Source organism: Ischnura elegans, chromosome 9, assembly GCF_921293095.1.
Source record: "Ischnura elegans chromosome 9, ioIscEleg1.1, whole genome shotgun sequence".
Classification (NCBI taxonomy): Eukaryota; Metazoa; Arthropoda; class Insecta; order Odonata; family Coenagrionidae; genus Ischnura; species Ischnura elegans.
In genome coordinates, this window is record NC_060254.1 from 17,609,071 (window position 1) to 17,635,799 (window position 26,729).

The following is a 26,729-nucleotide window of genomic DNA, read 5'->3' on the forward strand; positions in this document are numbered from 1 at the left end:
TTCACGAAAATGTCATTTTTTCGTGTGACGGTTGAATCTCCTTGAATGCGGAGTGAAAATCAAGAGGTCGGGATGGGGTATTTAAAGCTAAAAGGGGATCGGAGAGATAAAAGATAAGACGTGGAGGTAGTGAAACAGGAGGAAGGGGAAGGGGGAAGGTGTGGTTTTGAAAGAGAGACGCTTAAGAGATGGAGGGGTGGGAGGAAGATAGGCGGAGTGGTGGATCAGAAAGAGGTTCGGGTTACGAGAGTCGTCGGCGCACGCAAACCTTAGAATGGGATTGCCTTGGCATTTCGACCTCGGTGGCAAAAGGGAAGGGCGCAGAGGGGTAAGCGGTGACCCCCGCTGAACCCTTGGGGGCGCTAAGGGAACAGGGTGGGAGATACGTGGGGAATAAAAGTGAGGGCAAGCGACTCGAGAGGGATGACTTCTTCGGAGACCAAGAAGGGGGTAAGCATAGCGCCTTCGATACAATCTTAAGGGAAACGCATCACTCCCGCTCACATTAGCTTTTTTTCGCGACATATTACAAGTTCAAAAGTTGTACTAATATATTGCAATAGTGTATCAATGGTTTACGGGTTTCAACCTCGTCGTTTGGTATTTGATGACGGCAGTTTGGTCGGCAATCTCGCCAGCAGGTCTTCAGACCAGAAGTGGAGTTCGATGTATTTAAATGATTCCAAAGTGGTGGATAGTTTCCATCAGTTAATTTCCTAAATTATCTACTTCTCCCTAATTCACAACTATTTAGACAACTTTTTCGAACCTGTGGCTTATTACCGTATATTTTTATTTTTTGTGTCACGTGTCTTTCGTGAATACTGAAGTACTTCGTTTGTTTTTTTATTTATCGAAGTAATTTGAGGTCATTATTCAGAGCCAAGTTGAAGTGAAATCACTGATTTCTGGCCTTAGCTGACTTAGTCGCATATTTATCAGTTCGCGTCTTTCTTCCTTGCTTCGTTTCAACTTTACCCCTCTCTTCTTCCTCTTTCAAACTTCGGTGTTGCCCCTTAATGTGGTTTTTTTCTGCTCCAAGGAGCACTTAAGTGTTGCTTTCCATTTCTCTCCCTATCTTTTCCGTCCTCTACTGTTACTCCATCTCGATACTCTCTCCCTCCTTGCAATCAGTCCGTGCTATGCCCTCCCCTTCACCCTTATCGTCTCCTCTTTCACCCCTGAGTGTGTTGGGTTTCCTTATCTCTCTATCCCTTCCTAATTGCCTTTCGCCTCGTATACCTCCCGAGTAATTCACCTGCCTACTCTTAAATTTAATCTACTCACTCCCCTCTCTCCAACAGCTCGCCTTTCCGCCGCATTTTCTTCCTCCGTTTATTTCCCTGTATATCGAGAAAATCACAGTGTCCTGACTAGGAAGGTTTTAAGTGATAGACTATTTTTGCTATATTTACGGTAAATTATTAAGTTTTTCCGCTTTAGCAATAACCTTGAGTTTGTCTCATTTTAAATTTTCGTATGTTCATTCATAATTGATAAAAAATCGTTAGATTGGTTTAACGTATCTCTCCATTCTGCTCTTCTGTCTACTTGGCTTTTGATAGTGGCGTAATTCTTCTCATTTTCATCCTTCATAGCGTGTTATACGTGAATCACTCGTGGCTGTCCCTTGCCCTTCTTCCCGTTCGCCCTTCCTTCGTCGGTTGTTTTCATCAGGACATCCTACCTCGTGTGATCATTGGTGCGTATGTATTAATCTAAATGGTTGCTTGACAGCTTCTTCATGGGAATTCTTAATTATGACATTCGTCTTGAACAGATGAAAATGTTAGGTACCGTAACCATGACGTAAGCTTAAAATCAGTGTAGGTTCTTATTTTGTGCATTTTATATATACCTTTTTTTCATTCTTTTAATGCTCATGCAGGGAAATATTTCCCGAGGAAGGTGGGCGTATGGACTACTTCAGTATCATTAATAAAATATCAGTGGAGTTTTTGAGAGGATTAAGTAAAGCCTGTAAAGTGCTCAACGTGTGGACACGGAGATAGTCTGTATTCTTTCTTTAGGCCATTTTTCACTTCTACCTCTTCCGGGCTGAACCAACCTCCCCCAAAATGTCTACCTCCCGCTACGTTTCCTATTATCCGCACTCCCAACCCCCTCTACTTTTTGAGCTCATTTCGTTAGAATAAGCGAAAGCGCGTTCTCTCATAACGACTTTTTAAGTCAAGAAAAGGGATTCGCCGGCCTGACCTGGGTAGAAAGATTTTTTTTTAGTACATGGGTCGAATGTATATACGCACGTAATGGTCGCATTGTTGGGGGATGAGAACGTTGCTGAGGGTTGAGGTTGCAAATTCGAAAGGATAGGGTTGAAAAGTAGAGATTGATGAAGGGGAGAAGAAAGGGGGATGGAAATTGGGGGGAATAAATAAACAGGTTTTGGGGGGAGTGGCAGGAGGTGTAGGAGGTAAAGAGTGCGTCTAAGCGCCCGCGCCTTGGGATTAAATTCGTTTACAACGCCCATTATTAAGTTGTGCTGCCCGCTGGCGAATAAAGGCTTTTGCCTTTCCCTCGCTATGTCCGAGCGAGCCTTTTACCAAAACCTAAGCGTCCTTTTCTGTCTCTCTTTTGCCCTGTCTGCCCGCCTGTCCCCCTCGGAGGTTTACGAAAAGCCCTTTCTTCTCTCTTAAGTCTCCAATGAACGGACTTTGTCCACATTTAAAAAAAAAGCCTCGCGGCGACCAGATACTAAAAATACCAGGAATGTCGAATTGGCTGGGCTAGCAGGTTTTATTCCGCAATAATGAATGTGGGTATACGTATAAAATTTTATGGTGTCGAGTATTTTTGGCAGTCTGGCGTCCTTAAATACTATTTTACGGTGGGAAAAGCATTGTAAAACTGTTTTTTAGGATGTAAAAATGGTAAAGTGGTCCATGGTGGATGAGGGCAGGACAGGAAATATTGAATTTCAGTTTTACCTACTATAATTCTTGTCTATTATGCCGCATTAAGGATTCGCATTTTCTGGTTTTGTTACTCTTTGTACATATTATTCGTGGGCAATCAGTTCTGAAACCACCACTTATGATACGGCTCATTTAATTTCAGAAATTTTTTATTTCTTTTCACATTCTTACTGGTAGCAGGCGCCCGATAGACACTTAAGGAGAGATCTCCACGGCCAGATCATATTGAAAGGTGGCCTATAACCATTGCAGAAAAATTTTTATCCATCCTCGGATTCTAGCGGCTTTCTAACTTTATAGTGAACCTGCCATCATCAGCTATTACGAAAAAATATGACAGATAATCAAATGTAAAATTACCAGTGTCAAAATAAAAATGATAAAACCGTAAGTACGGCCGATTGTGTATTTTGTGGTCTCCTCAACAGCATATGGCAGTTTTTTAAATAAATAATTACGCAATATAAGCCGTAATTATTCTTACTGCTTACTAGGTACGTTTGTATAATGAAACTCTTTTCAGAGTATTTCCTCGCGGTATTGATTACCATTTCATAGCTAGGAGCAAGGATCTAAGAGCCGTCTGCTACGCAAAAAAAAATAAAGAGGTTGATTGTTGGCAAAAGTATTTGGAAATTATTACCAGATATCAAGTTCCCTCATCAATTTAGTTCTTTTATTCTATTTCTCTATTGGCGGCTTTCTAAAACGTTGATATCCCTATTACATCCACGAAAAATGTTAAATTCGTTGAAGCTCCGAAGTATTTCCCCAAAATGCACCCTTACCCCCAATCGTCGATGCTTTGACAGGAACAAGAGGGATTGTTGAAAAGGGGCTCTTTTCGAAGTTGCTCTTTGTTCCGTTATTTTTTATCTCTCTCTCTCTCTTTTGTGACCTGTTATTTTTAACCCCTTTTCTGCTTTTTCTCCCTCTATCATTTTTTGTCTTCATTCAGCTTGCCCCGGCTTTGTGCTTCCTCACCTCGTCGCGAATTCGATTCGTACCTGCGGGCCAACTGCCTTTTCCTCATTCGCCTCTCACCTGTTCCCTTCTTTCTCTCTAACCCCTTTCTTTTCCCTATTCCATTGTTTATCTTCCTCCCCACCACAACCATGTATTTCCTCTGGCCATGTTTCTCCTCTTCCTGGATGAATTCCCCCTCTAGCTGGGCGAATACATCCCTAATTGCGTTCTTTTATAATGAAATACGTGCTCATAGACCTTTGTCCTTTAATCGCGACCTACAATCCTTATTGGGATAGGGGTACCTCACGTTTTGTAAACTTGCCCTTATTGCATTAAAGGTAAGGGCCTCCAACAAAGATGTTTTTGGTGCATTTATGTGTAACGTATTTAAGCCGCCTGGTTGATCAGAGGACCAATTATTGCATCGTTAGTCTATAACAGTTTCAATCGATTATTCCTCCCGTTACCTAAGTAAATATAGGATTAACGCGTACCAATTAAAAAGTTTTTCCTCTAAAAAATATTTGAAAATCTATTTACATTCAATTGATGTTCAGGGTATCTTATTTCTCTTATAATTTTGCTGATTTCTTATTCCCTTCTAAATATTTCAACGAATGACTGCTTTATGCTCTTCTTTTGGAGAGGCCGTTACGTGAAATAATGGTAGTTTTCTATTAATATCCATATTTCTCTTATTTTCCATGCCTCTCAGCCAAGAGTTCACTTTCTTCGTGTTTATTTCATCTTTATTTGAGAAAATATGTTAATTGCATTTCGAGAAAAAACTAGTTCACCCATGCAATAATCAGCCAAAGATAATAAGCCTTATCCATTTAGCTCCAGCATTAAAAGCTTTGCAGAGGGTGAATTATCTCAAAAGCCTCAAAGCTTTTTACGGTATCTCAACAGCCCTGGTATTATCCTTTGCTTTCACGAATATTTTCTGGCCTATCTGCGAAGGAAACTTGAGCTTTCCCAACCAAGCGCTATTTTTCCCTGCCATTTCAATATGATTACTTTAGCCACTGCTCTTTTTGAAAATAATTAGGGAAGTAGTGGGCTTTAAAAAGCTTAAGTAGTTTAAACTGTTAAACGTGTGCATTTTCCTATTTTTTTCTATTTGACTTTTTATATATTTTTTTAATTTTCTCGCTTGCATTTTAAAAACAAGCCTTCATTTCTTTTCTTGAAATGCATTTTAAACTCTTCTCGGAGTGACTCATTCATTCTTAGTCATAGCTAATCTGAGTAAAAACCCAAGCAGGTGAGATTCAAACCCGCGATACGGGAATTAGCCGGCGCGGACTTTATCCACCCTTCGCCGCGGCGCGGTTCTGCATTCGCGGAACGGCGTGTTTTATGGGATTAACCCCTCACTGGATTAACGACCATTAATCAAGTCGGTCTCGAGAGGTGTCGGCAAGTTTATAGGTTTTAAAGCAAGGTGTGGATTTTGGGCAAAGCTGAAAATAACTTGTGATACTACTCTGTTGCGGGCGAAGGCAGGGATGAAATAATAATATAGTGGCAAAAAAAAAGACGCAGAGAGGGTTGATATTAATCCAAAAACGTATGGCTGCGCCTAAACTATCGGCTTTGTGCCGTATAATCGCCCTGGATTCCTCCGAATGGTTGTCGCATCGCGACCCCACCGTTCCTCCTCTTCTGCAGTCTCCGCTTCTGCATCACCGCCCCGGGATATCCCCCTTGCCCTGGTTTAACCCCTTCCGCGTCCACGGTGACCATTAACATCCCCGGGGGGAGAGACTCAGGCTAACTGAGGGAGCTTTCCGTGACTCCAGTTCATTAACTCTCACCCCTCTCCATCCCCAATGGGACGAGCAGTAAAAAGGAAATGCAGTGGAAGAGAGTTTTCGGATAAATCCATTTTCCCTCTCACACCTCACCCTGCTTTTCTCTCGCGGTTCAACCACTTCAATTTCGCGTGCGGCGAAAAGTTCATCGTCTCCCCGATGGTGGCGCGGCGAGCGAGTTTTTCTATTTTAAGGCGGGGAAGATAAGATGTTGTATAAGATTTACATTTTCTGACTTCAATGACGGAACATTACTTCCTGAGTTATCATAGAAGAAGGACTCATCACTTGTTTGGACAAAATAATAAATATTTCATCGCAGTGGTGCCATGTTCAACCTCAAATTTCCTATCAATGTGTTGGGAATTCGGAAAATTTCAATTTTATCTTAATTTCACACATTTATCAGTTGACCTTTTCAATAAATTACTTCCTTCCAGTTTATGAACCTGTCTTTCACTCTAGTTGTGCACCTCGCCGATTTTAGAATAACATTTATTTTCTCTTTTCATTTCTAACAAGAACCAATTTTCCGTGCCCGTTTCATGTACTGACTGCATCCGTCTATTCGTTTGAAAATTTTGCGGAAACTAAGAACGATGATCTGTTCACTTCATTTCATTTGCTCTTCATCATTGCTCTCGATTGCTTTCCCCACTTTGTGAGGAGAACCTTGAGAGCAGTTACTCTGAATGGCGAGGACAAATAAGCAGACGTTAATGATACATCTACATCCGCAAGCTGTCTCAATTGACGTGTGGCAGGGGTTGGTAGGACACCAGCAGCTAACAAAAAAAAGAAAAGGAAAAGCCTTTGCTAGGTTCCGTCTAGCAGTTATTTAAGTGTTTTATTGTTCGGGCGAAAAACTAATTCCTTTACGCATCTATTCGGCAAAATATCTCTATTATTTGATCGCTTCTGTCGGACGTAGAAAAAGGAATAGGTTCTTAAATGATGCTCCTTGTGCGGGTCCGAAAGATACCTAGTCTCAGATAAAGTGCGAATGACGGCAGTAAAGCGAAGAAAAGGTCGTGTCACTGATAATTCCTAGAATTTTGCTGAAGTTATCGCATTGAAGAAAGGCGTTGTTGTTAGCGGAGAAATGTATTCTCTTGGCAACGGAGAATGGCGTCGTATCGCCGGGGTTACACAGCTAGTCCCGAGGCGCTCATACTCGTGCCTCACCCGACTGCAGCGCCTCGCAGTGAGGGAGAGCGGAATTAAACCGTGGAGGGATTTATCGGTCCGTCTTCGTCGCCACAGGAAGCATTTATGTCTTCTGCTCCTCCGCTTAATTTCCCGACCCACTATGAGCATAAATACCGAGGTGTAGTGGCGAACAGCATGGGGATATAAACCAACTGTTGTCTTGAAAAAAAGATTCAGTGACACAATTTCAGTCTTCTCTGGTAAACTACCGGGTAAACGAGCTTGGAAGAAACGTAGACTTTTATCAGGATATATTTTTGTAGCGACCTCTCCCAAACCAAAAACACATAGGCTCTATTGCGGTACGAGGCAAAATACTGCTAGTTTTCAACTGCAATACCACTGGGACATTATGAAGTGAAGGAGTAATGAAGTCTCGAGGTGAAAAAAGTTAAGAAAAAAAGGAAAATATAGATAGAAGCATTTAAAATGGCATTATCCAACTCGGAATACATTAAAGCACTAAGATGTGCTAGATTATTTGGTTATTAAAAAGTCACCCAATTGTTTATGACCTTAGATGGCGTTTGCATTAAGTGCATGAAGGACCTTTTACTGAAGTTGGTCCGATAAATACCTCCGAAACTGTGTGCAGCCATCAACATGGAAGAGAACAGGCGCTAACCCGCCGAGGACTTGGCTAAGAGTTAGCTATGTTTTAATTGTAAATTCCAATGTTATGGTTCGATTTTTGTGGTTTTATTCTCTGTTATCTGTTGCTGTCCCATTATGTATTCTAATGAGGTTTTTTTTTTCTTTTCCAGAGAATCGAATGGCATTCTACAGGGGCACACCGAGAACTATGCTATCTCAAGGGGAAGTCAGAGGTGAGTACATATTTATAAAAATATTACATTCTCCCAACGTATTCTTTGTAGCAGGCCCTTTTGATTTCCAAGTAAACGTTATTTATTCCTTCCGAGGAACTCTTGCGAGTTAATTGATTAGCCATTAGTTGTTCTCAGTTTGATGAACATTTTTACAAAAGATATTTTTCGTCCAAGATTTCCAAAACTTGATCTTGCTGGTATAAGATAATATATTGAGTTAAATTGTAGCAGGATGCGGAAAATGTTATATATTCTCTTGCATAATGACCGGTATACTTGTTCCCGAGATTGATTTAGCACCTATTTTGTCGATAATAGGACAAATATTTTTACAGTGCCTGGTAAACGCTAACCATAAGATTACACGGCCTTTAAATTTACCAAATGATGGTTGAAATCTCTGGTTGGCTTCTCTATAAGATTAGACTTTAAGCTAACCAGAACTTTCAGCCACCACCAGGTAAATTGGAAGATTTTATAATCTTATGGTTTGCGAAGTTGTAGTTATTATAAAACCGGTTCTTAGAGTAGAGTTTTACGCTGTGGAATTTTCTATTTAAAAAAATATTTATAGCTATTAGGTGCCAAAGCCACGTACCTATGTCGCCAGAGAGCTAGTGAAACGGGACTTTTTTTGCCATAATACAAAATATTCTCCAAATTTTGTATTTCAAATAATTTTATCATGTGTTATCAGCAGACGGCAATTATACAATTGTCGTAAGTTACATTGGAATTGAATGCATTCTTTTTAGGGATATCATACTTGATCCAGCTTACTTTTAGGTTAAGCTTTTGTGTTCACTGTGATTTACGACTTGTACTATGTTTAGTATCGTGTGATTTAGGCCCAACGCCGAACATGGTGGGAATCCCTTGAGGGCGTAACATTGGCTAGCAGCTTGGGCGAGAGAGCTCTTTGCAGATCACATACCGTTCATTGCCCCGAAGGGTGTTTGTGGACTGCTTTGGATTCTCCCTGCCCAAGGGGTAAGGGGATTGCGATGCCCACTCGTGTTTGCAGGGCCGTCAAGGGGTGGGGGGAGGATTTGATCTGACATAAAGGGGTGGGGAGATAAGGGAAAGGAATTCACCGATGACATAGCCGGGGGTAGGCCTGGACTTAACTGTTAAAATATACATTAATATGTCTATTTTCAATCTTGGACTTTTATACTTAGTGTCACTTTCTATCTAGTCCAAATTCGTTTATAACTCTTATAATCAATGGTGTTGATGTGAATGACCAGAGAAAAATTATTTAAAAAATTAAGAGTTGTGAATGTGGAATACTGAATTGTGAGTTCCTAACTATGAATTTAAACGTAAGCTCAGATAAATGCCAATTTTGAACAGTTACATTGATACTTTGCGTATTGTCACGCATTATATTGAAATAATGCATTACAATTCCGATGTTTTGAGAATCGACAAAATACATTTTTTCAATCGCGATACATCGCTCTGTAACAAAAATTAACTCATTTTATGATTGTGCATCTAAATATCTGATCGGATGATAATAATAATCATTTTAATTCCACCTTAACAAAATACAAATTTCAGATTGTATAATTTCATCAAATTTTAAATGGGGTTGACATCAACTGATATTGATAGGCAGCGGCTGGTACTAGTGCATAATATAATTTTCTTTCACCCGGTGATTAACGGAAATTTTTCCTTTTTGCCATAGCGTGCCTAAAACAATAAGAATTAAACATAACCACGAATACCCTTTACTACATGTGACCATAGCCATTTTTATAATCATAACCCGATACATCGTGATATTTGATGTGTTGCCATTTTTAATCAATAAATATTTAGTCGGGCCCGATAACATTATGTTTATCCTCCCGAGATAGTTATCGTTATCGCCAACTATCGATGTTCAACTATTATCTTAATCCGATATTGAATTTTCAATTTCGGCCAGTTGCATTCGGGGGCGTCACTGTATTTGGAGGAGGTGGGGGAGTTGGTGTCGTTGCTATGCATGGATGGATGATGAGGCTGCGTGAGTATTGGACTCCGTTGCCCCCAAGGTTTACTCTCTGTCAAGCGATCTGTCTACACACCCGCCATTCCCCTTCCCCTTCCTTCCACACACGCACCCTTTGTGTGCGTTTGTGCGTGCGTCTGTTAGACTAACAGTAATTCGGTTCGGAGACACGAAGTTCCGATTAATTAGCGCCGTGATTAGGCGCGCTTAGGTTACAATTGCTGTGTGCGTCGCCGAGGCGCGCGCGGGTTTGTTGTTTTCCTGGGAGCGCCTAATTCCATTTGGAACGGCAGCCGAGCGAGGGAGGGATTCCTTGCGAAGCCTTAGTCTATGCATCTCTGGATAGTGATGAACTCTAAGCGTTCCGCTAGACAAGCTCTGGAGACTGTTTGATACTGTATCCGTTAATTGGTACACTCTAGGAGGGTGGGGGCTTTCGCTATTAAGTATTACGGAATCATCTCGTTAAAATAGAGCGCGATGTTCAGGAACCCTGTGATAGTATATCTTCACAGATACGTAGTTCATTAATTAATCTTGAACGTAAATTTAATTGGTGGGAAGGAGGTGAAAATCTATCAAAAAAATGTTACGCTATGTGCCTGTACTTGAATTTGGCGTGTATAAATAGCTGGTAATCACATAAAAATAAAATATAATCTTGATAAATCTTTTTATGCATGTTTATAAACATTTTTTCTCAAAAATAGCGTTTTTATAGGAAAAGGCTTGCCGATATTGGTTCATAAATTCTATAATCAGTTAAGTTTGCGAGTTTAGTGATGCAAGCAAAGTATTTTATCACTTAATATCTCATTGTTCATTTTAATGATTTACGCCCCTGGTTTAAATCTAAACTACCTTCAATAAGACTAGCTTCTTTTAATGGTCGTTCTGATTGTTTGCATACAGTCGTTTGTCGTTTTAATCGTTACTTCGCATAAAAGGTCATACAATTTATCTCGATGACTTTATGAGGATAATCATGCGGGCACACACTGATTACTTTGCTCTTTGGTTAATTGTTTCTGTTAAGTGTCTTTGTTGATATTTGTTTGAAATATTTCATTTGTGACTTTATGGCATTAAAATACAAATTCTAGTGAATAACAAAAGAGTATTACGTTGAGATAAAAACTTTATAATCCCCTTGATACTTTTTATCGGCTTTCCTGGAGTGCAAATCGGATTTTCCCTTTAGACTTTTGGTAAATCCTCGTGCTAGACTGGCCTTAATACCTCTCTGGTCATATGCAACCCGCCATACCGTGGTGCGTGATTCTCTATGTCGACTTGACATTTTGCGGGACCGCAGTAATCCCTGCGACGCTGAAGAAACTCAAAAAAGACAATAGCAAGTGATGTCTGCTCACATGCCTCTGCCCCAAGAGTCACTTTTGACGTTGCAATTCCATTTGAGAAAGGCCAAGCGCATAATCCCATCTCCAAATCTGGTTCCAGTCAAAGTATTTGCTATCGTAATATTTTGTTTCGACATTGTGTTAAAAACTCAGTAAAATATTTTTTTCTCTCGTGTCGCAGGTTTTGGATTGTTTTAACTCCAACCACATTCGATCATTGCAGTGAGTTTTGGGCACATTTATGATTAGAATAAAAGTTTGATATTTCCTTTCCGTTCGTTATTCAATGATTTATTCGTCTAATTTATTATGGTCGCCATCTGTGCTTTCATTTCCTTGTTGAAATAGTGCCCAGAAGTTAGCCTGTTGGGTTTTCATTCAGTCAAGCTGTAATCTTAACTTCTGCACCCATCTCTGAGTTTTATAGATTGGTTTAATCCCACAGTTTTTTCACAGTGCATTGACCTCAACTGCTAGCTGCAATTGTCACTTAAGGATTAGGTTTGAAATGGCGAACAGGTTTCCTCAATTTGTAATTCTGAGGTGAATATTTTTTTCCTGGAGTATGACTTATTACATCTTCTATGTATTTGGGTGTCTACCGTTAAAGTCACTTTGTTATCAAGCCACAAGTGCCTTAATGAACGGAAAATATTACAAAATATAACAATTCAAATAAAATGAATGTCTTCCTGAATTTTGGAAGGTTTTTAACCTCTGTGCCTGCTTTCTTCTATCCTAGTGACTTATCCTATCAGAAGGTGCCGGTTTATTTAAATGAATGACAAATTTTATATAAGCGATGATTGTATAATCACTATTTTTCATTATCACATTGCATCAATTAATTTAAATTATTTGCTGGATATATTTTTAATTTTGGTTCTCGATTACGCTGGAATTAAACCGAACTTCATGCGGTATTTTTTTCAATTCGGGGCTCTTTGTGGAGAAACCTTTGAAAAATATTTCTTTCTTCCGAGATATTTACGTTAACCAATGACGGGGTTATTAATTTATCAAATGGTATTTTATGCATAATTATTTTTGCTCCTGAAGCATTCAATATCAGTTGGATCAATAGAAAATACTGCGACCAACTTCAAGTTGAGAAAATTACACTGTGGAGTTGTTTTATTGTGTTGAGGCCGTCGCACAACTTGCAAACCTCTTACATCTGCCAGAATGCATCTCTATTTTGTTCCATCGATGAGAGAGAAGACGCAGGAGCAGCTACTATCCATCCATTCGTTTTCATTTCGCTCGAATTACGCTCCTCTGTAGAGGAGGAGACTTTATCCTTCCTTCCTGCACCGGTGGCAGCGCGAAACTTGATTTTCCATTCGGCGGAGCAAATGGATACTTGGCGCGTCGGTCGCGGTTATTAGGGCAAGGATGAGCAATCCTCCCAATTTCCCAAAACCTCTCTTCCCCTTTTGGCTCTCTGGGGGAGAGAGAAAAACGATCGAAGGCATCCGGGAAGGAAGCAGGAAGAGTGAGGGAAAGGATTGCACTCGCGAAACGGAGGCGCGCGAGGTGATTCATTTGCCCGGAAGTTCGAACTTCCCTCGATCGTCGTCTCTCAAAAGTGTGCGCTGCGATCGTATTCTCGGTCGGAAAAGGTTTTACCGAGGGAAACGGATGGAATGGGTTATGTGCACTCGCCTATGCGATCGTCTAATATTTTTTCTTCTTTCATTTTCATCAAAGTGACTCTTGGTTTTATCGCACGATGGTGTGGCTTGGTGAATATCTGATTGTGAACCGTTTCCCAGGAAAATTTAAATTATTTGTTTTATAATTCAGGTAGGTTTTGCATCTTGAAAATAAATTGAAACTTTTTCTGGCATACGTCGATCACCTTTCGAGCCTCTTGCTGGCACTGCGCACTAATCACCCCCAAATCGATTTATCGATGTTGACACGCTACAGTTTTGCTAGTAACCGGCATGACAAGATTATTTCCGATTTCTTTTGAAGCACATAATACTAAAATTATTGTAATAAAAACACCAATTAAATCACTCGAGATTTGGATTTATTCTACTCGGGCGATCACCGATCATGTAACCAGATACGAAAATATCAGTTCCGGAAACTTTGGACTTCTGTGCATCAACTCATAGGATGTTCGTTTTAATATTTCTAACGAGATCGCATTATATGAAAGCTCCAGAGCTGTTTCTGAGCGGAATGTTGTGAAAGAGGGGCATGGGAAACGATGGTGCATGAAAACTTCCCGTCTGCAATGTGCTCTAGGGAAAGAGGCATGCACCATCGTTGAAATGAGTGGCAGTTAATTTTTTCCTCCGTTCCTCGGCATACTCGTTTGAAGGGCAATGTGACTCACACGGTTCCCATCAAGCAATTTCCTTCGGACGTCATAGATGCGGTTGTGGTTAGTCATTGTTCCGGACTTGATCGATGAAAGTAATGAATGCAACTGGAGATAGGGTGGGTGGAATTGGAAAGGGGCCAAGTAGTAATCACTGATATATTAGATTCGGTGAAACGTATGCTTTAATACTGGTATCGCTTGTTCAGCGCTCCCATATTTTTTTCAAGGTAAAGCTTTGTTTTCTCTTTGAAAAAATGGAAACACGAAAATATTGAAATACTGTAGCCATATTTTTTTCATTTTTCACCACTGAAAACGATAAAAAGGCCTTTAAAACTGTTGAACAATAAATTAATAAAAATGACATGAACAACATGAATAGAAATCCATCGAGATTAAATGAGGAAAAGGAGTTAGTGATCACGAAGTGCTGAATTGTTTAGGAGGAATTTTAAGGAGCGTTTTAAAGCGATGACAGAAGTAGAACAGAAAGCTTAGCGATGTGCCTAGGATAAATCGGGTAATATGAATAAGGCATTATTTACAATATGGACAAGAATGGACACGTTAACGAAAGAGGGCGAGATTATCGTTATTTCTTAGAATCCCTTTTCTTCTGATTTTTTCCATGGAGACAATTTTTTGGTTCATTAAAACCACGAGTGAAAATCTGTCAAAGAGAATAAGTGTCATCCTCTTGCGCGCATCGCATTACTACTTTCATGCCATGAGTTTCCTTCGGTCCTCGAAAGGCGGTGCGGCGGTCGTCGTGTCGGAGAGGAAGCGATCATAAAGGAACGAATGGATGTGTCCGATATCCGGCGAGGAAGAAACGAGCTCTTCAGCTGCCATCGCGAATAGTTTCTCATCCCGTGGGTCTGCCTCACGCCCTGCTACACCCTCGAACTACCCTTTTTAACTTCTACTCATGAAATGCCCTCAGCAATCTCTTTAGCTTCGTCATCGGTGTATCGGCGATAATATTTTGATAATTTTTTCGTACTTATCCTACAGTTATGTTATTTACAGCGGATTTTACCGACTTGTATTTCAGTTTCTTTGCCCAGTTCACTAAGTGCCTCTGCCAGAGAGGTTTATCGAAGGAGGGTGCAGTGACTGGGGACGAATAGGAGTTCAGTGTTGGTGAATATTCACTAGACTCTCGTTCAAAAATTTCGTGGGGTTTAAAATCCTTGAATCCGCCTACTCGCTACTTGTTTGAGCTCATCTAATACCGGGTTCGGGTTCCAAGAAAGTTTACTATCCACCCAGTAGGACCCGGTTCAAATCCCAGCGGTGGCAGAGATTTTTTAGAGACTGCCCGATCCCTGCTTTAGTGCCTTATGGAGGGCACATCAGGTACAGCTTTTCATTCGTCGGATGAGACATTTAGTCGTGGTCCCCTTGGCGCCTTTCCTTAAGAACAAGGAAATTCCAACGCCAGGTTTTTATCCACCCTTACATTTCTATCCTTCCTTCATGGCTTAAATGACCTCAACTGTCGGTCGCCTCCTCCAAATATCGTATTTCCGTGGTTACTCGAGGGTTGTAGTGATCGCCGATAAGGGATTAGTGAAAGAAATTCCTAGGAGGTTAGATACAAGGAAAGGGTGAAGAGTGTGATAAAGATGTTTAAAGGAGCTTTTGGTGAACGAATCCGACTCGAGATGGCGAGGATAGCGATGTTGTGCTTGGAAGAAAAACATTCTTTAAAAATAATCAGCGACTTGTGTAGCGTAGTCGCTTGGAGGAAGATGGTGAGGGATGGGAGGAGAGTTTACCGATGCTTTGGCGCTCTCAGAGTGGCGGTTAGCTTGCAGGGAAACAAGCAAGCGAGCAGGCGACGGCTTAGGACGGCAGCAGCGGGTTTTTCCGTGCTGGCAAGGTTGTTCTGGAGTTGGGATTCAGAGGGAGGAATTTGGGACCAAGTCCTACGGGACGTAAGCGCTGCGAGGTGGGTGGCGTTTTGGGGGTGGGCGCTTAGGACCCCTTTACCCCCCTCTTACGACGCTGGCTGGCGCTTGATTGATGTACGGGTTCGGGGAAGGAGAAGGATAAGGCGCTTGCGATGTGCGGCCATGCTTTGGGGCCTGTTTTGCGTCGGTATTGGGGGTCCCCTCCGCCGCTGGGACGAGCCAATGATTTATGAGGAGTATTGTGGCTAAGGACACCGGGGAGGTTGGGCCTTGGAGGAAGAGGGTTGAGGAATATGACGATGAAGCATGAGGCTTAAGGGAATGATTCAGCCCTAGGAAAGAGAGATCGCATCTTATCCTTCAGGTGGTGGGAGGGAAAGAACGCTTAAGAAGGAATATGGGTTGGAGGAGGAGGGAAAGTGGGGATGACAGGGCTTAACAAAGCCTTATCAATCTCTTTCCCTCCCTCGTCCGACACATATTCATACATACTTAGATGGATAACGAGATCCTGCTCTAAAAATTCGATTGAATAGATAAAAACGTCCGAAGGGAATTGGACATCGGCTTTAAACCCTCAGCACTCCGCGACCGATGATCTTTAACTGTACAATAATTGCCTCTGCTTATTAGGGAGGCTATTAATTCTCCGTTCCTGGGGTATTAGAATTTTCAAAGCCTTTGTGCATCAATATTTTTGCGATCCATTGGCAATAATAATAATTGTAAAACATTAATGTCCCCGAATTTTTACATAATTCTGGTGTACAACCGTGTGGATGGTAAATTATAACGAAACAAATGAATCTTCCATGAAAATCATATATATGAGGCAAAAATAACGTCAGCTATCCGTTCAAATCCGCTGAAATATGCTTATGTTTTTATATTTGACGTATGATATGAAAATGGAAAAATATAAGATGGTTTTTTCTGCGTGATGCAAGGAAAAGTCAAGATCAAAGGAGAAAACTTCCTTTCTACTTTCGAAAAAAAAGGAGAAAAGATTCTAAATCAGTTTAATTGCTGTCAACCGATCATTTTCTCCTGTGTTTACAATATGCCTAGACTAATAAATCAGGTCTAGAGCCATTAAACGGAGTTAAACTGGTATGTTTTACGATGAAACTGCTTGAATGGGATAATTTGGTAGGAGCATAACTTAAAGTTCGCTAACTTTTTCATTTATGAAACCAATGACATAATAGACATATTACATCGGGGTAGAAAAAGAACCTCAAGTAATGACTGTCGAGGAAGTTTAAATAGTAGCTGGTGAGTTGGGAAGCTAGATTGCACCGACTTATTTCTGAAAGGCCATTGAAGCTAAAAGAAAAAGCCATTCATATTTTTTTAACCGACACGCAACGACTGGCAGTAAGAGGAAAAATATGACGAGGAAGGGGATTAAATATATTTCATGCCAACGATGGATTACCGTAATTAGCGATGAAAGATCGCCTCTCCATGACAACCAACAACAAAAAGAGAAGAAAACATTTTTTTCGAGGTCCGTGGAAGTAAAGCGTCATGCGAGTTACTGTCATCGACAAAATAAAATTTTTTAAAGGGAAATTATTTTCGGCTACGATTCGGCAATTCTCATTCAGTAGGTTGTTAATAATGATCGATTCGTAGAGGCACATACAGAGAGCGGAAGGAGGCTTTTATGTTCGTGTGAGGGAGTAAGGGAAAGTTTTCTTTTTTATTATTCTGTAAACGTGAAACTTATCTGGCGTTCAGGAAGAGTGCTGTTTCGGCAGATTCGGGTCATTTCCATCGCAGTGAAAGGTCGACCGTTGAAAACTCGGCAGAATGAAAGCAGCGGAGATTTCGCATTCATCCGCTTTCAACACAGAACACGGGGGGTGGCCGAGAATCCCCCCCGCCTCCTCTTCGGCTTGCGTGGGCGTGTGGCGTGGATCGGGCGAAGATGAAAAATCGAAGGGAAAAAAAAGAGCATCGTAAGGCGCAGCCTCGAAAAGTTGTTTTTCACGAGGAATTAAAAGGCGATCAATCCAAAAGTCGAATTCTGAATTACGAGGGCCAACTTCAGGGAAAAAAACTGTTGCTATGCGCGGAAATATCAAAACATTGATCTCTTTTCTAGAAAAAAAGGGTATAGAAGGAGCTTACGACGCCTTTGTTCGATACCTCAAGAGTGAAAAGGACTTTTATTATCTATACAAAACTAATTTTTGCCTTAAAATTAGTCGAAACTTTTTGGTTGCCAAAATATATCCTTTTTAACTTGCCGCTTCTAGTAGTTTAGGGTTAGATATCTCTCCAAGTAAAAGATTTTAGCCCGTAAACTATTTTAATAATTATAATTTTCGAATTTTATTTTCCGTGGATTTATGATTGTTGAAGGAGAGGCGTCATCTTTTTGTCTTATCTTACTTTATCTGCCTTTCTTAATTTGAGCAAAAGAAGCAGAAGATAATCTATTCGTGTCAGCGTTGAGATTTAAAATCATCATAATGCAATTCGTCTTAAGATTTTTAACCTAAATTTACAATTTCTTTTGAAACTTAACAAAAATTTTAAAATGAATGAAGTGTCTTTGAAGTGAAAAATATTTTCTCTGAAGGACTTTTTAAACTATGTAAAACCCCTAAAATGATCTCGAATCACTTCTGTATGTGGAGAGAGAAGGGATATCTCAGTAGTAGACATGGAAACAGAATCACATCCTACATCGAAAGAATAATTAGACATACCGCGCATATCATCACCTTCTTCATTGTATCCATCTTTTATCGCCTTTCACGCTTATCGTATTCCAGTCTCGTTATCACCCTGCTAAGTGATGCCCAAATTTCCCACAACGCTCTCCCATCTTTTCCCGGCTACGGTGGTTGCATTGGCCTGCAATTAGGTATTGGACATGTGACGTTAAATTGTTTTATAAGGAAATTTGAATGCCAAATTTTCATTTCTAAAAATACTCTGATCCCGCCGACTTGATGACACAATATTTATTGTGGTCTCAAATTAAAATTAAGTATTTATTAGAAAAACTATTCTGTGGCTAGGCATTCACTTTGGTGAATCCAGTTTAAAGTACTTTTCATTCGCCCAATTTTGAAAATTTTAAAATGAATGAAGTGTCTTTGAAGTGAAAAATATTTTCTCTGAAGGACTTTTTAAACTATGTAAAACCCCTAAAATGATCTCGAATCACTTCTGTATGTGGAGAGAGAAGGGATATCTCAGTAGTAGACATGGAAACAGAATCACATCCTACATCGAAAGAATAATTAGACATACCGCGCATATCATCACCTTCTTTATTGTATCCATCTTTTATCGCCTTTCACGCTTATCGTATTCCAGTCTCGTTATCACCCTGCTAAGTGATGCCCAAATTTCCCACAACGCTCTCCCATCTTTTCCCGGCTATACCCTTTGACCTACTATCCTCCTCGCGCACCCGCGCCATCTCAAGGCATATTTCCTTCTCACTGCTAACGAGGTGGCGCCTTGTGCCACTCTCCGCGTGCTGGAAGAGGAGTGGGAGGCGCCGAGGCGATCGGCACATCTGCCGCGAAGGGAGGAAGCGAGAGAACTCCCAAGATGCCCACCGGTCGGAACTTACCCCCTCCGTATCCGGACCCATAGCTCACTCACAGATTTACCCACACCCTCTCCAAGCCTTCTACTCGAACACCATTCAAATTTTAACGCGACAAATTGAAGAATTCATTCATTCACAAGAAGTCGTTCATTCACGCTCAAAATCGCAAGTCGGTAGAAAATAAAAATAATAATTTTAATGATAATAATACCGTAATGAAAAAATAACAGCAGCTTGAATTTTATTAATTTATTTAATCCCATACCCCCGGATACAGTTTGCATTGGCCATTTTACAACTGGGTGTTTACAAAACAACAACAAATTTAACAATTACACGTGTGCGAACAACCATCTCCTGGATAGGGGCAACCTACTCAGGCGGGACTCAAACCCACTACCTCTTGTTTGGAAGGCGAGGACTTTACCCCGTCGCCACCGAGGCCGGCATTGATTACATTCCACTGAACTTTGTAGATAAAAATTACCACAGGCAACCACTGAACCCCTCCAGGAACAGGAATGTGTATCCAAAACACTTCGTTGCAATTTACCATATGTAAATTACCTTGGTAGATAGGAGAGAAAGATAGGTTTCTATAAAAATAAAATCATCATTCATCCATTCTCTCATTATTTTTTTCTACTTATCATGATTTAAGTTTACAATAAAGAAAACGCGAAAGTTTCCGCCCAATTTTCATGAGGTAGTGACGCCATTAGCGTTCCGGTTCATTAGTTCGATCAGAAACTATCATTGAGAGAGGAAATCAAGGTTTCGGTTTAATTAAAATATGTAATCCAGAAATGTCGTGCACAGATGAAAAATTATTTTTAACTCTCCTCTTAACTCATCTAGATAATCATCTATTGTGGTTTGAAAATTTTATCTATTTATTTTTCATTTGATTAACTATACAAATTAATCGGTTTATTTGTTATTAATATGTTCATTCGATTTAGTCAGTTATTCATAATTATTTTCCTAAATGAAGTTCTCGTTATTATTCACAATTATGATGAGGGTGAGTTAATTTTATATACCTTGTTTTGCTATTCATAGTCATAAAATTAGATTTTTCACATGGTCTGTAATTAAGGAACAAATTATATAATTACTTTTTTCGGTGGGGATACCTTCCAGAAATGAATGCAGAAATTATGAAGTACTGAAATAAGTTTTGAGAACATCTTTTTTATCAGATTATATTTCAAATTAAGAATCTAAATCAATATCAACATCAAAGAATCAAAATCAACATCTATCACAATACCCTATATTTCCCAATATATTTCATGACATCGCCAAATGAAACCTTGTTTTGTTCTCAACTGATCCCATTACTGGAAATGATCTCCGTCAATTTTACCTGGAAATTTTTTCGTACTCTTGGCATTTTGGAGGAAACTGCTAATTGTATACGAGCGTTGTGTACAGATTTGTTTTGCAAAACAATATTAGGATTATATTGAAAAGTGGAACATATACAAGTAAAACTGGGGTCGCGAAGAATGCTGGCTCTTCCCTAATGAAATAAAAAAACTGATTTTGTAGAAGCACACAATCCTGAGCCTGAACCATTTAGAGAGAAAAATCTCCAAAGGATATTATGCCCCCCCAGGGCATTGATAAGAAGGAATTCTTATCTTTCTTATCGAGCCTTTTAAAAAATTCCGAAATACCGCTTCGGGGGGTTATGTGCGATACGAAAGGATGATAATAAAAAGGATTAAAGAATGCAAGTCACAAGTTTGGGTGGGGGATGAAATCATATACTTTCGGAAGGGGTGGGGGTAGAGTGAGGATTTCTTTTACACCAGGGAGAGAATATATATATAAAATTGCTGGTGAGAGAGGAGAGAGGGTGCTTAGAGGACGGCGGGTCGAATGAGAGCGAAATATCGAACAGGAGGTCTTTGTATGCGTGTGTCAAGTGCGGGAGGATAAAAAGGGAGAGTTTTTACGCGGGAAAAAATACCAAAATTCTCGGAGAAAAGCGTGAAATTGAGCCGCCTCCCCCCCTACACTTCTATTTTCACCCCTCCTCTCTCTCTCAGCCACCCTTATGGGAAGCGATGGGGAGAGAAGAAATAAAATGTGAAAAAATTGGGAAGGAATGGGTAACGGGGAAATCATTATTGGAAAGTCAGATATCGCAAATTTTTTCCCCGGGTTAAAAGATGAAAGAAACTCCTCCCCCCACAATGCTCTTGGAGGGTGGTTGGGTGGAGGGAGAGGGAGAAGGTTTGCAACTACGGAATAAGAGGCCGGGGGGAAATCTGAAGGAGAGATTTTTAAGAGTAGGTTGTTGGGAAGGGGTTGCGATGGAAAGGATGGTGGGGGAAGTAATCGCTTCACAAAATGAAATGGGGGAAGGGGTGGTTCCAATACAGGAGTCCACAGCCACCCTCCCCCCTTCGGCCTAATAATTTTTGTAAATAAAATGTATTCAAAATAATTTTGTGCCTCCTTACATCATTGTTCATTTAATTGATTTCTTTTTGATGATTTGAGGTTACGTGTCTTTAAATTAATGAGATTCACTTTAATTCCTATCGTACATGATCGGTTATTGGGTAAATAATAATGGCTATTATATCACAAGAAAAGTCTAATTTACTCGTATAAATAATGATCATGACGAATTAGATGTAATTTTTTTCATAAATTAAATCTTTTATTGCATAAATTACATTATACGGTAACTCTTTCTGTAATCTTAAAGAATACTAAGAACAGAAGAACATCATATTAACCAAGTCGTATTAAATGCAATACCATACATTTTTATATCTGATTACAAAAACAAACTTCATCTTATTATAAATTGCATCTCCAAACTAATTTTGGATCTGCTAAACCATATTGGAGCTTGTCAGATTGAAGAAGAAAGATTTCAAATCTATTTATGATGACAATAAGATAGTAATTGGGTTCCCCAAGGTGTATGTTCTTCAATTATACCTTTACATGTTTTAAAATTGAGCTTAAATGTTTTAAAGTTTTTAGAACAAGTAAATATTTTTCTCCAGTACCAAATCGAAATCCCACGACAACCTTTAATGCATCGTTCATAGACTCGTGGAAATGGCTCCAGAGAGGGATGGGGGAAATTTTGGAGGGGAGCAGGAGGGGGGACGCCGAGCGACCCTCTTCCGTTGGAGGACCCCTTTTTTTTGGGTGGAGAGAGTGGAATAAGGGGCGCAAGTTGAGGGAAAGGGGTGGGTTAACTTATATTTCATTCCGGACTCTCCTCCACTGAAAAGAATTCAAAAGAATTAAAAAAGACGGTTAAGATGGGAGGAGGACGGGGATTGGGCAGGAAAAAAAGCAGAAGTTTAGCGGGCGGAGGAGCGTTTTGTAATGGTTCTCATTATCGTCCTTGACCCCTCGCGATTAATGAAAGCATTCATGAAAGTTGAGGCGGGGAAAGATATTGATCTGACTTGGCTCTCTTATTTTTTTTAGAAACATTCCGTCTAGATTTCTCTGTTTTATTTTTTATTCTTTTGCCTTCTAGAAAGAAAAAGCCGAGGAAAGTCTACTCTCCAAATGTTGCGATTAAGCCTTTTGACTTCCTTACAAATTCATTTCTGCGGTGGATAAAAATGTTAGGAGCCATATCTCCGTGGATAATAATTTTTCCTTTATGAGTCGCCCTCCATGAGAAATTGATAGGTGTGAATTTGAGATAATGCAGTTGCAATTAAAAAATTCTTGGGCAAAAATATTTCCTCGGTGATACGCATTGCACTTTAAAATTCAGTGTATCCTATTATCTAGCACTGTATCCGAGTACAGATTCATTATAACAGATTATATTATTTTTGTTTCCCGAAAATTGCGCCATTATTATTTTTTATGGCGAAAAAAATTTGGTAGTATTTCAGACCTTAAAATAGAAGTCCTTAGATAACTTATGATATCGAAATAGCCTGCCGAAGATATATTACTTATGTTTTTTGGTTAAAGCTTACTTGTTAATTAAGAACGCGTATTCCTATTTTTAGATTAATAGTAAGACCGTCTTTTATTGCCTCTTAATGCAGTCACGACTAGCATCGTCAGTATGCTGTCCAAAATTGACTGTTCTCCCAATTTGTTACCGTTATTTTTTCTCAACGGCTAATATTTTTGCATAAAATTTTTGCATGGCTCATCGTAAGATAGATTTCCGGCTAATATTGGTATCCATTAAATTTCACAAATCACATCATAACAAGAGGTCATCATTCTTCTGTAGGGAGGTCTAAGTATACGTGTTTAATATCTTCTTAGAGGTTTGCTTCTGTACTCTTATCTTTAGTCTCCTAGCGTTCCGACGGCATTTTTGATGGAGGATATCTCACTATATGTTCACTGTCACCTTCCTTTGAGATTCGTTGACTCCGTAATACTTTTCTCAGTTTGCAACTTCTTTTCTTTCTTTTTATTCTCGATACTTTGACTCTTTGAGTTAATCATTCTCGATGTCTTGTTGGAACTCTCAAGACACGCCTCCCAAAGCCAAAATCCCTCTACTTAACACGTTTCGCTTCCCCTTAATCCTTGAAATGCCTCTTGTGTCGGATCATTCTCTCCTTCCCATTTAAAATCTCTCCACTCCCCCGTTCTCCTTGCTTCACACACTCCGCCTATCATATCTTCCCCCTTTAAGCTTTCCTTTCGCTTCTTCCGCTCGTCGATCACTTAGTCATTAGCCCGGCACCCCGTCGCGGCCTGCCAAACCCTTTGACTCCCTTCCTCACTCTTCCCTCACTAACCTTCGCGTCATCTCCTACGTGAGACAGCGAAGGTGAATGCGCCAAAGATTGACTGCAAAACCTTAAAAATTCCACATAAATGAATAACAACCAGTTTCGTCCCTGTGCGACATCGTCAGATGCAACTACAGGATACATGGAGATAATACAGAGTAACTCTCCCTGTATCCTGTATTTACACCTGACGATGCCGCGCAGTCACGAAAACGGTCGTTATTAAATTCATTCATGTGAAATTTACAAGGTTTTTTGTTCAACATGAAGTATTTTCACCAAGTCTAAAATCAATTTTATTATGCGCCAAAAGTTGTTTTGGCTACAGTTCACATGAGTTAGCAAAACTGCCTTCCAGTGCCATTCAGTATCTAGGATGGATTCTTTATGATGATCACTTAACGGATAGTATTTCCACTCGTTTCATCGGCTTGTACGCTTCCCAGTAAACAATTTGGAGCGGCCTTAAAATGTCTTAATCGTGATCATCACCGCGAGTCCTAAGATTATTTTGACGCAACTCTTATTTCAATTGTTTGTTAAGATACGTTCCGACACCCTCGTTCTCGCCATGTGGCTTGTCTCATCGCCAGGTGGGAAAACTGATTTACAAGCTAAAATTTGTGGACTAAGCTTATCGTGTTAAATAAATAAAAGTGAACACTTTGTTATTTTACTTAAATTTTTTACCAATTGCAACTTATAAAGGCCTCTAGAAATCCTAATAAGTTGAAACCTATCGCATATGGAAACCTATCGCATATCGTGGAATGATGAAATTTTTTTTGGTTAAACTTTTCTCGGGGTTCCCACCGGGTTAATGTTTTTATAACGGCCAACGTTTCAAGTACCAAGTTTCAAGTACACGTTTCAGGGCTGAATATTGATTTATAAATCAATATTCAGCCCTGATGATGAATGCCGAGACGGTGCTTGAAACGTTGGCCGTTATAAAAACATTAACCCGGTGGGAATCCCGAGAAACGTTTACCCACATTATTCGCCGGGAAAGCATAAAATCATGATGAAATTTTTGTTTACATTTATGGAAAAGGTGTGAAAACGGTCGTCGACTACGAAAACAATCATCTTGCGAGGCATCGCCATCAGAGGCTATTCGATGCGATACGCTGGCCATCTCTCTTTGAAACGCAGCGTGTTTTGGATGTATGGAGGGGAGGAATCGCTTCTTTGAGTCTTTTCCGACCTTTGTTTGCGTATAATTCTGTTTGCATTTTTATTGTCTCTCGCGCGCCCTCCTTCGTGATGTTACCGAGTCACGCACGTTTCCGGAAGCCCGAGTTGAGGGAATTTATTGGGGGCCGTAAATCCCTCGTTCTCTTCTGCCTCCCTCAGAAATTCCTCCTTCTCGTCTCTCTCCTTTCGGGAGAAAAATAAAACAATAATAAAAAAAAGAAGGTGGGATGGCGTTTCTGGATGGGATCATCTCTTTGTTTTTATTGCCGTGTCCGTGCTCATCCATTTGCTCGCCGTGAATATCGTCAGAGGTCCCACTGTCAGACGCCCCTGGAATCCTCGCATTTCTACGTTGTATCGAAAAGGTTAAATTGTGTTTCGCCTCCATTTTGAAGCTATATTCTGGTATCTTACATCTAAACTGCGGAGATAAGATTTAAGATTACTACAATGAAGTAGTTTTAGCGTGACTACTATTAATCTGTTTCTATTTTTCCAAGTTTAAATGCATTTAAACTTATTTTTTTCCTGTTAAAATTTGAAGTAAAACAGTCTTAAGAGAATTAAATTAGTATCTTACTCTTCGATTGGGAACATTAGCGTCATGGAATATTTGTATTGCATCTTTTTACAATATGAGCAAGCGTTGAAATTTCTTTTGATGCTGAGTTTTACCCTCGACAATTACTCAGTAAATGTCGTTACCGTTTGTGTGATTAAACTTTGTATTGAAAATAACTTAGTCGTCATTTCTCCTAACATCAGGGTTGAGCCACTATTGAACAATCTGTCGTCAACTGCCTTCACCGTCGTTGCAATAAGTAGTGATGCCGGAGTTTTAACTTTTTCATTTCGGTTAGTACTTGGTCGGCTGAAATTAAATAAAATATTGATGAAAGAAAATTTATTTGTGACATGTGTTGACAAAAATCAATAAAATAAAAGAGCGGAAAATTATACAAAAATATCCCAGAGAAGAATTAAACAGTAAAAGAAGTATTTTCAAAAAAACTCTGATATTTTCGTTTTTTGTAGGCTTGAAGGTAGTGAGTTTCAGTTTTCGAGCTCACTCGGACGATGCATCGATTGTATCCTTCGACATCCGCCACCCGTAACTCGCTTAGCCGTTGGAGGAAGTGTGCTTGCCGAAGAATGTGATATTCTTCCTGAATTCAATAGATCAGGGCTGGCTACAAAAGAATGCCTGACCTTTTGCGCTTAAACGTATCAGTGATAGGTTTTAGTAGGGTAGTAGAAGAGGGCAATCTCACCCTTAATTCAAAAGAATTATTTTTTGCTGAGACTAATGAACGTGAACCATTGCGGTTAACGAAATAGATTTGAAAGGGAGCGTCATATATTGACGGTTTTCAATTGAAATAGTGTAATTTCTGTAGATGGTGCGTCAGATTTCTCCTTAATGGGTGTCCACTATTAATACTAAATATAAAAATTATTTTAAAAGATGCCTAATTTTTCACTCATTTGCACTTAAAAATATTTCCATTCTGCGCCAAAGTCTAGGCGTTTGCTCTTCAAAAGCTTGTTCCCTGCGCCCTTAAATGCATACCTCAATCAAACGCGTGATCTGAAACGAACGTTCCAAAAACAATGATGAAATGGGGCCCGCATCCACAGGTTATACTGGCTGCTTGTCTCTGTTTTCCTCGAGATTCCCTTGACCTTTCACCCTCCCAACCTTTTTTTTCGGAACATCCCCCTCCGAGTCTCACCCTTCTGCTTTTTCTCATTTCAACATCCCTCTGGATAAAAATCCCCCGCCGCCATTTTTCCTCGTCCACTCCCGTTCATCGTCA

At 39.9% G+C, this 26,729-nt stretch overlaps 1 protein-coding gene across 10 annotated transcripts in view; it reads left to right on the forward strand.

Annotated features, from left to right (window-relative positions):
* The window catches only part of LOC124166112 (semaphorin-1A-like), a 915,056-nt gene that overhangs the window by 809,581 nt on the left and 78,746 nt on the right, over positions 1–26,729 (forward strand). For all 10 annotated transcript variants that reach the window (XR_006866398.1, XR_006866399.1, XM_046543761.1 and 7 more), the window contains one exon: positions 7,696–7,758. Coding sequence is in view for 8 of the 10 variants with exons in the window: in XM_046543761.1 (XP_046399717.1) it covers positions 7,696–7,758 (63 nt within the window). In the remaining 2 variants the exon portion in view is untranslated. The remainder of the gene's footprint in view (positions 1–7,695; positions 7,759–26,729) is intronic.